This window comes from Salvelinus fontinalis, unplaced genomic scaffold (assembly GCF_029448725.1).
Source record: "Salvelinus fontinalis isolate EN_2023a unplaced genomic scaffold, ASM2944872v1 scaffold_0157, whole genome shotgun sequence".
NCBI classification, from domain to species: Eukaryota; Metazoa; Chordata; class Actinopteri; order Salmoniformes; family Salmonidae; genus Salvelinus; species Salvelinus fontinalis.
This window is the reverse complement of record NW_026600366.1, coordinates 228,501-242,500: the sequence shown is the minus strand read 5'-3', so window position 1 is coordinate 242,500 and position 14,000 is coordinate 228,501. Positions and strand designations below refer to the sequence as shown.

Here is a 14,000-nt window from a genome sequence, read left to right as displayed (position 1 = left end):
CTCCTAGGAGAACCACAACAACAAGACTAGCACCTAGGAGAACCGCAACAACAAGACTAGCACCTAGTAGAACCACAACAACAAGACTAGCTCCTAGGAGAACCACAACAACAAGACTAGCTCCTAGGAGAACCACAACAACAAGACTAGCACCTAGGAGAACCGCAACAACAAGACTAGCACCTAGGAGAACCACAACAACAAGACTAGCTCCTAGGAGAACCACAACACAACAAGACTAGCTCCTAGGAGAACCTGAACGCAACAACAAGACTGGCTCCTAGGAGAACCACAACAACAAGACTAGCTCCTAGGAGAACCACAACAACAAGACAGCTCCTAGGAGAACCACAACAACAAGACTAGCACCTACGAGAACCGCAACAACAAGACTAGCTCCTAGGAGAACCACAACAACAAGACTAGCTCCTAGGAGAACCACAACAACAAGACTAGCTCCTAGGAAAACCGCAACAACAAGACTAGCTCCTAGGAGAAACACAACAACAAGACTAGCTCCTAGGAGAACCACAACAACAAGACTAGCTCCTAGGAGAACCTGAACGCAACAACAAGACTAACTCCTAGGAGAACCGCAACAAGACTAGCACCTAGGAGAACCGCAACAAGACTAGCACCTAGGAGAACCGCAACAACAAGACTAGCACCTAGGAGAACCACAACACAACAAGACTAGCTCCTGGGAGAACCACAACAACAAGACTAGCTCCTAGGAGAAACACAACAACAAGACTAGCTCCTAGGACAAACGCAACAACAAGACTAGCTCCAAGGAGAACCGCAACAAGACTAGCACCTAGGAGAACCGCAACAAGACTAGCACCTAGGAGAACCGCAACAACAAGACTAGCACCTAGGAGAACCACAACACAACAAGACTAGCTCCTAGGAGAACCACAACAACAAGACTAGCTCCTAGGAGAACCACAACAACAAGACTAACTCCTAGGAGAACCACAACAACAAGACTAGCACCTAGGAGAACGACAACAACAAGACTAGCTCCTGGGAGAACCTAAACAACAATACTAGCTCCTGGGAGAACCACAACAACAAGACTAACTCCTGGGAGAACCACAACAACAAGACTAGCTCCTAGGAGAACCACAACACAACAAGACTAGCTCCTAGGAGAACCTCAACACAACAAGACTAGCTCCTAGGAGAACCGCAACAACAAGACTAGCTCCTAGGAGAACCGCAACAACAAGAGTAGCTCCTAGGAGAACCACAACAACAAGACTAGCTCCTAGGAAAACCACAACAACAAGACTAGCTCCTGGGAGAACCTAAACAACAAGACTTGCTCCTGGGAGAACCACAACAACAAGACTAGCTCCTATGAGAACCACAACAAAACAAGACTAGCTCCTAGGAGAACCACAACAAAACAAGACTAGCCCCTAGGAGAACCACAACAACAAGACTAGCTCCTAGGAGAACCACAACAACAAGACTAGCTCCTAGGAGAACCTAAACAACAAGACTAGCTCCTGGGTGAACCACAACAACAAGACTAGCTCCAAGGAGAACCACAACAACAAGACTAACTCCTAGGAGAACCGCAACAACAAGACTAGCTCCTAGGAGAACCACAACAACAAGACTAGCTCCTAGGAGAACCACAACACAACAAGACTAGCTCCTAGGAGAACCACAACAGCAAGACTAGCTCCTAGGAGAACCACAACAACAAGACTAGCTCCTAGGAGAACCTGAACGCAACAACAAGACTAGCTCCTAGGAGAACCACAACAACAAGACTAGCTCCAAGGAGAACCACAACAACAAGACTAGCTCCTAGGAGAACCGCAACAACAAGACTAGCTCCTAGGAGAACCGCAACAACAAGACTAGCTCCTAGGAGAACCACAACAACAAGACTAGCTCCTAGGAGAACAACAACAACAACAAGACTAGCTCCTGGGAGAACCACAACAACATGACTAGCTCCAAGGAGAACCACAACAACAAGACTAGCTCCTAGGAGAACCACAACAACAAGACTAGCTCCTAGGAGAACCACAACAAGACTAGCTCCTAGGAGAACCACAACAAGACTAGCTCCTAGGAGAACCACAACAACAAGACTAGCACCTAGGAGAACCACAACAACAAGACTAGCTCCTGGGAGAACCACAAGACAACAAGACTAGCTCCTAGGAGAACCACAAGACTAGCTCCTAGGAGAACCACAACAACAAGACTAGGTCCTAGGAGAACCACAACAACAAGACTAGCTCCTAGGAGAACCACAACAACAAGACTAGATCCTAGGAGAACCACAACAACAAGACTAGCTCCTAGGAGAACCACAACAACAAGACTAGCTCCTAGGAGAACCACAACAACAAGACTAGCTCCTAGGAGAACAACAACAACAAGACTAGCTCCTGGGAGAACCACAACAACAAGACTAGCTCCAAGGTAAACCACAACAACAAGACTAGCTCCTAGGAGAACCACAACAACAAGACTAGCTCCTAGGAGAACCACAACAACAAGGCTAGCTCCTAGGAGAACCACAACAACAAGACTAGCTCCTAGGAGAACAACAACAACAAGACTAGCTCCTGGGAGAACCACAACAACAAGACTAGCTCCTGGGAGAACCACAACACAACAAGACTAGCTCCTAGGAGAACCACAAGACAACAAGACTAGCTCCTAGGAGAACCACAAGACTAGCTCCTAGGAGAACCACAACAACAAGACTAGGTCCTAGGAGAACCACAACAACAAGACTAGCTCCTATGAGAACCGCAACAACCAGACTAGCTCCTAGGAGAACCACAACAACAAGACTAGCTCCTAGGAGAACCACAACAACAAGACTAGCTCCTAGGAGAACCGCAACAACCAGACTAGCTCCTAGGAGAACCGCAACAACCAGACTAGCTCCTAGGAGAACCGCAACAACAAGACTAGCTCCTAGGAGAACCGCAACAACAAGACTAGCTCCTAGGAGAACCGCAACAACAAGACTAGCTCCTAGGAGAACCGCAACAACAAGACTAGCTCCTATGAGAACCGCAACAACAAGACTAGCTCCTATGAGAACCACAACAACAAGACTAGCTCCTAGGAGAACCACAACAACAAGACTAGCTCCTAGGAGAACCACAACAACAAGACTAGCTCCTAGGAGAACCACAACAACAAGACTAGCTCCTAGGAGAACCACAACAACAAGACTAGCTCCTAGGAGAACCACAACAACAAGACTAGCTCCTAGGAGAACCACAACAACAAGACTAGCTCCTAGGAGAACCACAACAACAAGACTAGCTCCTAGGAGAACCACTTGTTACTTCTATTTCTTATTTTTTAACTGCATTGTTGGTTAGGGGCTTGTAAGTAAGCGGCACATGTGACTAATAACATTTGATAGTGTGTGTGTAATGTTTTAGCAGTGTATGTGGTGTGTGATAGTGTGTGTGTAATGTTTTAGCAGTGTGTGATAGTGTGTGTGTAATGTTTTAGCAGTGTATGTGGTGTGTGTAATGTTATAGGTGTGTATGTGGTGTGTGTAATGTTATAGGTGTGTATGTGGTGTGTAATGTTATAGCAGTGTATGTGGTGTGTGATAGTGTGTGTGTAATGTTTTAGCAGTGTGTGATATTTTTATTTTATTTTTTTATTTATTTAACCTTTATTTAACCAGGTAGGCAAATTGAGAACACGTTCTCATTTACAATTGCGACCTGGCCAAGATAAAGCAAAGCAGTTCGACACATACAACAACACATAGTTACACATGGAGTAAAAACAAACATATAGTCAATAATACAGTGAAAAAAATAAGTCTACAGTATATACAATGTGAGCAAGTGAGGTGAGATAAGGGGGGTGAAGGCAAACAGATATATGTATAAATAAATAAAAATATAAAAAGGCCATGGAGGCGAAGTGAGTACAACACAGCAAGTAAAATAAAAACTAAAAAAAAACACTGGAATGGTTGGTTTGCATTGGAAGAAAGTGCAAAGTAGAGACAGAAATAATGGGGTGCAAAGGAGCAAAATAAATTAATAAATAAATACAGTAGGTAAAGAGGTAGTTGTTTGGGCTAAATTGTAGATGGGTTATGTACAGGTGCAGTAATCTATGAGCTGCTCTGACAGCTGGTGCTTAAAGCTAGTGAGGGAGATAGGTGTTTCCAGTTTCAGAGATTTTTGTAGTTCGTTCCAGTCATTGGCAGCAGAGAACTGGAAGGAGAGGCGTCCAAAGGAAGAATTGGTTTTGGGGGTGACTAGAGAGATATACCTGCTGGAGCGCGTGCTACGGGTAGGTGCTGCTATGGTGACCAGCGAGCTGAGATAAGGGGGGACTTTACCTAGCAGGGTCTTGTAGATGACCTGGAACCAATGGGTTTGGCGACGAGTATGAAGCGAGGGCCAGCCAACGAGAGTGTACAGGTCGCAGTGGTGGGTAGTATATGGGGCTTTGGTGACAAAACGGATGGCACTGTGATAGACTGCATCCAATTTATTGAGTAGGGTTTTGGAGGCTATTTTGTAAATGACATCACCGAAGTCGAGGATTGGTAGGATGGTCAGTTTTACAAGGGTATGTTTGGCAGCATGAGTAAAGGATGCTTTGTTGCGGAATAGGAAGCCAATTCTAGATTTGACTTTGGATTGGAGATGTTTGATGTGGGTCTGGAAGGAGAGTTTACAGTCTAACCAGACACCTAGGTATTTGTAGTTGTCCACATATTCTAAGTCAGAGCCGTCCAAAGTAGTGATGTTGGACAGGCGGGCCGGAGCAGGCAGCGATCGGTTGAAGAGCATGCATTTGGTTTTACTTGTATTTAAGAGCAGTTGGAGGCCACGGAAGGAGAGTTGTATGGCATTGAAGCTCGCCTGGAGGGTTGTTAACACAGTGTCAAAAGAAGGGCCAGAAGTATACAGAATAGTGTCGTCTGCGTAGAGGTGGATCAGAGAATCACCAGCAGCAAGAGCGACATCATTGATGTAAACAGAGAAGAGAGTCGGTCCAAGAATTGAACCCTGTGGCACCCCCATAGAGACTGCCAGAGGCCCGGACAACAGACCCTCCGATTTGACACACTGAACTCTATCAGAGAAGTAGTTGGTGAACCAGGCGAGGCAATCATTAGAGAAACCAAGGCTGTCGAGTCTGCCAATGAGGATGTGGTGATTGACAGAGTCAAAAGCCTTGGCCAGGTCAATGAATACGGCTGCACAGTATTGTTTCCTATCGATGGCGGTTACGATATCGTTTATGACCTTGAGCGTGGCTGAGGTGCACCCATGACCAGCTCTGAAACCAGATTGCATAGCGGAGAAGGTGTGGTGTGATTCGAAATGGTCGGTAATCTGTTTGTTGACTTGGCTTTCGAAGACCTTAGAAAGGCAGGGTAGGATAGATATAGGTCTGTAGCAGTTAGGGTCAAGGGTGTCCCCCCCTTTGAAGAGGGGGATAACCGCAGCTGCTTTCCAATCTTTGGGTATCTCAGACGACACGAAAGAGAGGTTGAAGAGGCTAGTAATAGGGGTGGCAACAATTTCAGCAGATAGTTTTAGAAAGAAAGGGTCCAGATTATCTAGCCCGGCTGATTTGTAAGGGTCCAGATTTTGCAGCTCATTAAGAACATCAGCTGACTGTATTTGGGAGAAAGAGAAATGGGGAAGGCTTGGGCGAGTAGCAGAGGGGAGGGCAGTGCTGTTGTCCCGGGTAGGGGTAGCCAGGTGGAAAGCATGGCCAGCCGTAGAAAAATGCTTATTGAAATTCTCAATTATAGTGGATTTGTCGGTGGTGACAGTGTTTCCTATCTTCAGGGCGGTTGGAAGCTGGGAGGAGGTGTTCTTATTCTCCATGGACTTTACGGTGTCCCAGAACTTTTTTGAATTTGTGTTGCAGGAAGCAAATTTCTGCTTGAAAAAGCTAGCCTTGGCTGTTCTAACTGCCTGTGTATATTGGTTTCTGGCTTCCCTGAAAAGTTGCATATCACGGGGGCTGTTCGATGCTAATGCAGAACGCCATAGGATGTTTTTCTGTTGGTTAAGGGCAGTCAGGTCAGGAGAGAACCAAGGGCTATATCTGTTCCTGGTTCTAAATTTCTTGAATGGGGCATGCTTATTCAAGATGGTGAGGAAGGCATTTTTAAAAAATGACCAGGCATCCTCTACTGACGGGATGAGATCAATATCCTTCCAGGATACCCCGGCCAGGTCAATTAGGAAGGCCTGCTCGCTGAAGTGTTTCAGGGAGCGTTTGACAGTGATGAGTGGAGGTCGTTTGACCGCTGACCCATTACGGATGCAGGCAATGAGGCAGTGATCGCTGAGATCTTGGTTAAAAACAGCAGAGGTGTATTTGGAGGGCAAGTTTGTTAGGATGATATCTATGAGGGTACCCGTGTTTACGGAATTAGGGTGGTACCTGGTAGGTTCATTAATAATTTGTGTGAGATTGAGGGCATCAAGCTTAGATTGTAGGGTGGCTGGGGTGTTGAGCATGTTCAAATTTAGGTCACCTAGCAGCACGAGCTCTGAAGATAGATGGGGGGCAATCAGTTCACATATAGTGTCCAGAGCACAGCTGGGGGCAGAGGGTGGTCTATAGCAGGCGGCAACGGTGAGAGACTTGTTTTTAGAGAGGTGGATTTTTAAAAGTAGAAGTTCAAATTGTTTGGGAACAGACCTGGATAGTATAACAGAACTCTGCAGGCAGTCTTTGCAGTAGATTGCAACACCGCCCCCTTTGGCCGTTCTATCTTGTCTGAAAATATTGTAATTGGGGATAAAAATGTCAGAATTTTTGGTGGTCTTTCTAAGCCAGGATTCAGACACGGCTAAAACATCCGGGTTGGTAGAGTGTGCTAAAGCAGTGAACAGAACAAACTTAGGGAGGAGGCTCCTAATGTTAACATGCATGAAGCCAAGGCTATTACGGTTACAGAAGTCATCAAAAGAGAGCGCCTGGGGAATAGGAGTGGAGCCAGGTACTGCAGGGCCTGGATTCACCTCTACATCACCAGAGGAACAGAGGAGAAGTAGGATAATGGTACGGCTAAAAGCTATGAGAATTGGTCGCCTAGAGCTACCAGAGCAGAGAGTAAAAGGAAGTTTCTGGGGGCGATAAAATAGTTTAAAGGAATAATGTACAGACAAAGGTATGGTAGGATGTGAATACAGTGGAGGTAAACCTAGGTATTGAGTGATGATGAGAGAGATCTTGTCTCTAGAAACATCATTGAAACCAGGTGATGTCATCGCATATGTGGGTGGTGGAACTGCAGGGTTGGATATGGTATAGAGAGCAGGGCTAGAATCTCTACAGTGAAATAAGCCAATAAACACTAACCAGAACAGCAATGGACAATGCATATTTACATTAAGGAGAGGCAAGCTTAATCAAGTGATAAATAAGGGTCCAGTGAGTAGAGGTTGGTTGGGGTCGTGGCGATCCAGACAGCTGGCCGGGTATATGGCTATCGGTAGCAGCATAGGATGGAGGTCTGTTTGTAGATACCTCGTGCGTTTCCGTCGGTAGGTTCCGTGTAGTGGGGTTTTGTTCAGATAGCAGCCGATAAGACAGCTAACGATTAGCGGGCCTCAGATGAGCGTTCAGGTAACGCCGGGACGGAGGTGCCGGTTGGATAAATCCCTCGGGCAGATAACGTCGGCAGTCAGTCGTGAAGGCCCGGTGGGGTTCCGTATCTGCAGCAGCAACAAAGAAGCGGGTCCGGATGGTGATGGAACTCCTCAGCTGGCTAGCTCCAGCATGATTTGAGTTAGCTCCGGGGTCGACGTAAGCCAATAGTCACACGGTATGCAGCTAGCTAGCTGCGAAATCAAGGTGCACGTGTCCAGAGGCTGCGGTTGGAATCCGGGGAAACTGAGAGAAAAAAAGTCCCGGAATGCTCCGGTCCGAGTCGCGTTGCACAAAAGTGCCGGTAGATTATCGAGCTAGAGGAATAGCTGATGACCGCAAAAACGTGGGCAGCTGAAACACCAACGCTAGCCAGCAAACCGGCTAATTTCGGGGCAGCTACAGATTAGCTTCTGGCTAGCTATCGGAGTAGCTTCTGGATTAGCTTTCAGGCTAGCTTCTGAATTAGCCCCTGGCTATCTTCCACGATGGATTTTCAGATTGAGGTAAATAGTACTTATTGTAATTGGTGAAGCGGGTTGCAGGAAAGCTTTTGCAGGAAAGCTTTTGTAGTTGAGTTCTTGGATAATAAAATAAATAAAAGATATGTGGAGAAAAGGTGTAAATATATATATATACAGGACACGACACGACAACACGGAAAAATACGTCTGAACTGCTAAGCCACCTTGGTGCTTCTGTGTGTGTGTAATGTGTAATGTGTAATTCTGTGTGTGTGTAATGTTTTAGCAGTGTGTGATAGTGTGTGTGTAATGTTTTAGCAGTGTATGTGGTGTGTGTAATGTTATAGGTGTGTATGTGGTGTGTGATAGTGTGTGTGTAATGTTTTAGCAGTGTGTGTGGTGTGTGATAGTGTGTGTGTAATGTTATAGCAGTGTATGTGGTGTGTGTGTAATGTTATAGCAGTGTGATAGTGTGAACATACCTGTGAATTCCTTCTTGCAGCGGTCTCTCACGCTCTCCTCCAGATGATCCAACTGGTGTTTCACTTTCTCATACTCTCTCTCTGCCTGCTGGCTCTTCCTCCTGTCATTAACACGCAGGAACAGTCCATTAGACTACTAACACACAGGAACAGTCCATTAGACTACTAACACACAGGAACAGTCCATTAGACTACTAACACATAGGAACAGTCCATTAGACTACTAACACATAGGAACAGTCCATTAGACTACTAACACACAGGAACAGTCCATTAGACTACTAACACACAGGAACAGTCCATTAGACTACTAACACACAGGAACAGTCCATTAGACTACTAACACACAGGAACAGTCCATTAGACTACTAGCACAAAGGAACAGTCCATTAGACTACTAACACACAGGAACAGTCCATTAGACTACTAACACACAGGAACAGTCCATTAGACTACTAACCCACAGGAACAGTCCATTAGACTACTAACACACAGGAACAGTCCATTAGACTACTAACACACAGGAACAGTCCATTAGACTACTAACACACAGGAACAGTCCATTAGACTACTAACACACAGGAACAGTCCATTAGACTACTAACGCATAGGAACAGTCCATTAGACTACTAACACACAGGAACAGTCCATTAGACTACTAACACACAGGAACAGTCCATTAGACTACTAACGCATAGGAACAGTCCATTAGACTACTAACACATAGGAACAGTCCATTAGACTACTAACACACAGGTACAGTCCATTAGACTACTAACACACAGGAACAGTCCATCAGACTACTAACACACAGGAACAGTCCATTAGACTACTAACACATAGGAACAGTCCATTAGACTACTAACACACAGGAACAGTCCATTAGACTACTAACACACAGGAACAGTCCATTAGACTACTAACACACAGGAACAGTCCATTAGACTACAGAACTGTTCCACAATGTGAATCTGTAGTTTGTACATTTGAGATTATTTCATTGGTCCTAGAGTGGAAACTCCAGACACCCATTTCACCGGGTGAATTAAAAACAATTCACCCATCACAACTACATGAGTGGTGCTTGATGGGAAGTGTAGTTGTGTACCTGTAGCAGTAGACGGACACAGCTATAAACAGTAGCATAGGGACGATGACAGCTGGGATGATGATAGCCAAAGGAACCTCATACTTCCTCTCATAGTTCACTGAGCCCACCACCCACTCACCATTACCAAACTTTATCTGTTAGGGAGAGAGGGAGAGAGAGAGATATAGAGAGCAAGGGAAAGAGAGGTGAGGGGGAGAGAGAGACAGAGAGAGATATGGACAGAAATGAGCTACAAGACGTGTATAATTGTGTTGAGGCAGATATACATCAAGGTGTTAATACTGATATGTCTCTGTCAGGACTGAGTGGTCCCGGTCACAAGACTAGGATTATTGTATGGTTCAATCAGGTGGTTTAATGCCTTGACTGAAGTGGATGTCTGCAACACAGGACATTGGATTAAGTTTGGACACCACTGATTTAGATAGAACTGTACAGGAACACTAGCACCTATCTGAAACATGTTGAGAGCCAGAGAGACATCAGCTTGTCCAGTGCTAATGCCTGAAGCCTCTCTCTCTGTGCCTTGGGTTTAGACAGAAGGCCAGTGTCGTCACCGTTAGGTCCAGAGGGTCGGAGCTGGTGTCTCTGCGCTGGCGTTTGGAGCGGGCTCTGGGCTGGGTGGACGGAGCTTCCAGGAACAGCTTGTCATCCTGCAGGATGGTCACCTTACAGGAGGCATCTCCTACGAACGCCTGGGCTTCTTCAGCTGTCATGGCCTTGCTGAACCCACGACCCTGGAGAGAAAGAGAGAGGTGGCTGGCTGTTAATCTCTGGACTGCAGGGATATGCAGTCATTTGTAAAAGCAGATATGATTACCTCAATATTGATATGAATTATATCAATGCACTATACTTGTCTTTTCTCTCTGGGGGGACATCAGTCAAAGCAGAATACATTTGTTTGTTTGTTTGTTACCCCTTTTTCTCTCCAATTTCGTGGTGTCCAATTGGTAGTTATAGTCTTGTCTCATCGCTGCAACTCCCGTACGGACTTGGCAGAGGCGAAGGTCGAGAGCCGTGCGTCCTCTGAAACACAACCCAACCAAGCCGCACTACTTCTTGACCGCACTGCTTCTTGCCCCCTTAACCTGGAAGCCAGCCGTACCAATGTGTCGGAGGAAACACAGTATAACTGCCGACCGTGTCAGCGTGCACTGCGCCTGACCCGCAACAGGAGTAGCAGTGCGCGATGAGACAAGGACATCCCTGCCGGCCCAAACCCTCCCCTAACCTGGACGACGCTGGGCCAATTGTGCACCGCCCCATTGGTCTCCTGGTCGCAGCCAGCTGCGGCAGAGCCTGGACTCAAACCCAGAATCTCTAGTGGCACAGCAAGCACTGCGATGCAGTGCCTTAGACCACTGTGCCACTCCGAAGGCCCGAAGCAGAATAACATTTAAGCCACAATGGCCCACGGAAAACGATAAGCGAGTATTACCAGAAATAACCAAAAAAACTCCTAAACAGTAACCATGACAACACAACCCCATAAGAGTAGTGTTACTGTTCTTTACCGTGACGATGATGATGGAGGTTTCAGTGATGATGTTCTTGGTCAGTTCATTGAAGAACGGGTCGGCGTGGTACTCAAAGAAATTCAGTTCCTCTACCACGTTGTCTAGCTGGAGCAAGGTCCTAAAGGACTGGGTCTCAGAGGACCTGTTCACCGCTGGACTGTCAAACAGCAGCACTGTGTCGTTCTTATGTACGGCAGACTGGATGAACTGGAGGGGGGATGGAGAGGGGGGCAGAGAGAGAGATAGAGAAGAGAGAGAGAGAGAAGAGACAGATAGAAAAGAAAGAGAGAGGGATAGAAAAGAGAGAAAGATATTTAATTCCTGGCAGGACACTGTGTCTGTGTTTAGTCTCACAGAGAAGTCTGTAGTCACAGACAACAACATAAAACTCACTGAGTCACTGTTGACATGCTAGCTACCTGCCATGGATAATACCACAGCTAGAGTACTGTACACTAGGACATGCTAGCTACCTGCCATGGATAATACCACAGCTAGAGTACTGTACACTAGGACATGCTAGCTACCTGCCATGGATAATACCACAGCTAGAGTACTGTACACTAGGACATGCTAGCTACCTGCCATGGATAATACCACAGCTAGAGTACTGTACACTAGGACATGCTAGCTACCTGCCATAGATAATACCACAGCTAGAGTACTGTACACTAGGACATGCTAGCTACCTGCCATGAATAATACCACAGCAAGAGTACTGTACACTAGGACATGCTAGCTACCTGCCATGGATAATACCACAGCAAGAGTACTGTACACTAGGACATGCTAGCTACCTGCCATGGATAATACCACAGCTAGAGTACTGTACACTAGGACATGCTAGCTACCTGCCATAGATAATACCACAGCTAGAGTAGTGTACACTATAGGGATTAGAATACACTATTGGCAGGAAACAGAACTGTTTGTGGAATGGTATACTAACCTCAATGGGAGGGGACTCTAGAATGATAACATGTAGTGTATTGTATTAGTAGTGAGTAGTGTGTACTAACCTCAATGGGAGGGGATTCTAGAATGATAACATTAGGTGTATTGTATTAGTAGTGAGTAGTGTGTACTAACCTCAATGGGAGGGGATTCTAGAATGATAACATTAGGTGTATTGTTTTAGTAGTGAGTAGTGTGTACTAACCTCAATGGGAGGGGACTCTAAAATGATAACATGTAGTGTATTGTATTAGTAGTGAGTAGTGTGTACTAACCTCAATGGGAGGGGACTCTAGAATGATAACATTAGGTGTATTGTATTAGTAGTGAGTAGTGTGTACTAACCTCAATGGGAGGGGATTCTAGAATGATAACATTAGGTGTATTGTATTAGTAGTGAGTAGTGTGTATTAACCTCAATGGGAGGGGACTCTAGAATGATAACATTAGGTGTATTGTATTAGTAGTGAGTAGTGTGTACTAACCTCAATGGGAGGGGACTCTAGAATGATAACATTAGGTGTATTGTTTTAGTAGTGAGTAGTGTGTACTAACCTCAATGGGAGGGGACTCTAGAATGATAACATTAGGTGTATTGTATTAGTAGTGAGTAGTGTGTACTAACCTCAATGGGAGGGGACTGAGAGACGTCATCAGTAGAGGGCAGCACCTTCATGGTTGCTCTCTGGATGAGGTCAAAACCACTGCCCACACACACGATCCTCCTGCCTCCACTGAAACACCAGACAACACACTCATCAGCTCTCAATACAACACACACGATCCTCCTGCCTCCACTGAAACACCAGACAACACACACGTCAGCTCTCAAAACAACACACACGATCCTCCTGCCTCCACTGAAACACCAGACAACACACACGTCAGCTCTCAATACAACACACACGATCCTCCTGCCTCCACTGAAACACCAGACAACACACACGTCAGCTCTCAATACAACAGAACACACAATCCTACTGCAACTCTCTGTTGGCTGGGCTCCCTGCTTGTGACATCAAACCTGTGAAACTCAGCAGAACGCTGCAGCCCCCCTGATGTTCAACCTTCCTAACTTTTCCCATGTCAGCCCGCTCCTCCACACACTCCACTGGCTTCCAGTCAAAGCTTCAATCCACTACAATACCATGGTACTTACCTACGGAGCAGCAAGAGGACCTGACCCTCCCTACCTTCAGGCTATGAACAAACCCTACACCCCAACCAGAGTACTCTGTTCTGACACCTCTGGTCTCTTGGTCCTCCCTACCTTCAGGCTATGTTCAAACCCTACACCCCAACCAGAGTACTCCGTCCTGACACCTCTGGTCTCATGGCTCTCCCACGCCTCCCGCCCTGTCCAAGCTCTTCTCTGTCCTGGCACCCCAATGGTGGAACCAGCTTCCACCTGAAGCTGAGACAGCAGAATCCCTGTCCGTCTTCTGAAAATATATTTTGTGAACCAACACTCGCACTTGACTCTTTTCTCTCTTACTAGCTGTGACTTTGAAGATATAGACAGAGGAAACATGTACTTCCAGTAATATGACTGCTTTATTTATTTAACTAGGCAAGTCAGTTAAGAACAAATTCTCATTTTCAATGACGGCCTAGGAACAGTGGGTTAACTGCCTTATTCAGGGGCAGAACGACAGATTTTTACCTTGTCAGCTCGGGGATTCGATCTTGCAACCTCACGGTACTAGTCCAACGCTCTAACCACTAGTCTACCTGTCGCCCCATGTGGTTGTCCCACCTAGCTATCTTAAGGTGACGGCACTAACTATGTGGCTCTGGATAAGGACGTCTGCTAAATGACTCAAACTTA

At 46.0% G+C, this 14,000-nt stretch overlaps 1 protein-coding gene across 1 annotated transcript in view; it reads right to left on the bottom strand.

Annotated features, from left to right (window-relative positions):
• Positions 1 to 14,000, bottom strand: part of LOC129843743 (plexin-B2-like) — a 236,792-nt gene that overhangs the window by 15,759 nt on the left and 207,033 nt on the right. The window contains exons 21-25 of the mRNA XM_055912322.1: positions 12,798 to 12,906; positions 11,216 to 11,425; positions 10,256 to 10,435; positions 9,696 to 9,832; positions 8,588 to 8,688 (exon numbers count right to left, since the gene is read on the bottom strand). Of these exons, the coding sequence (XP_055768297.1) occupies positions 8,588 to 8,688; positions 9,696 to 9,832; positions 10,256 to 10,435; positions 11,216 to 11,425; positions 12,798 to 12,906 (737 nt within the window). The remainder of the gene's footprint in view (positions 1 to 8,587; positions 8,689 to 9,695; positions 9,833 to 10,255; positions 10,436 to 11,215; positions 11,426 to 12,797; positions 12,907 to 14,000) is intronic.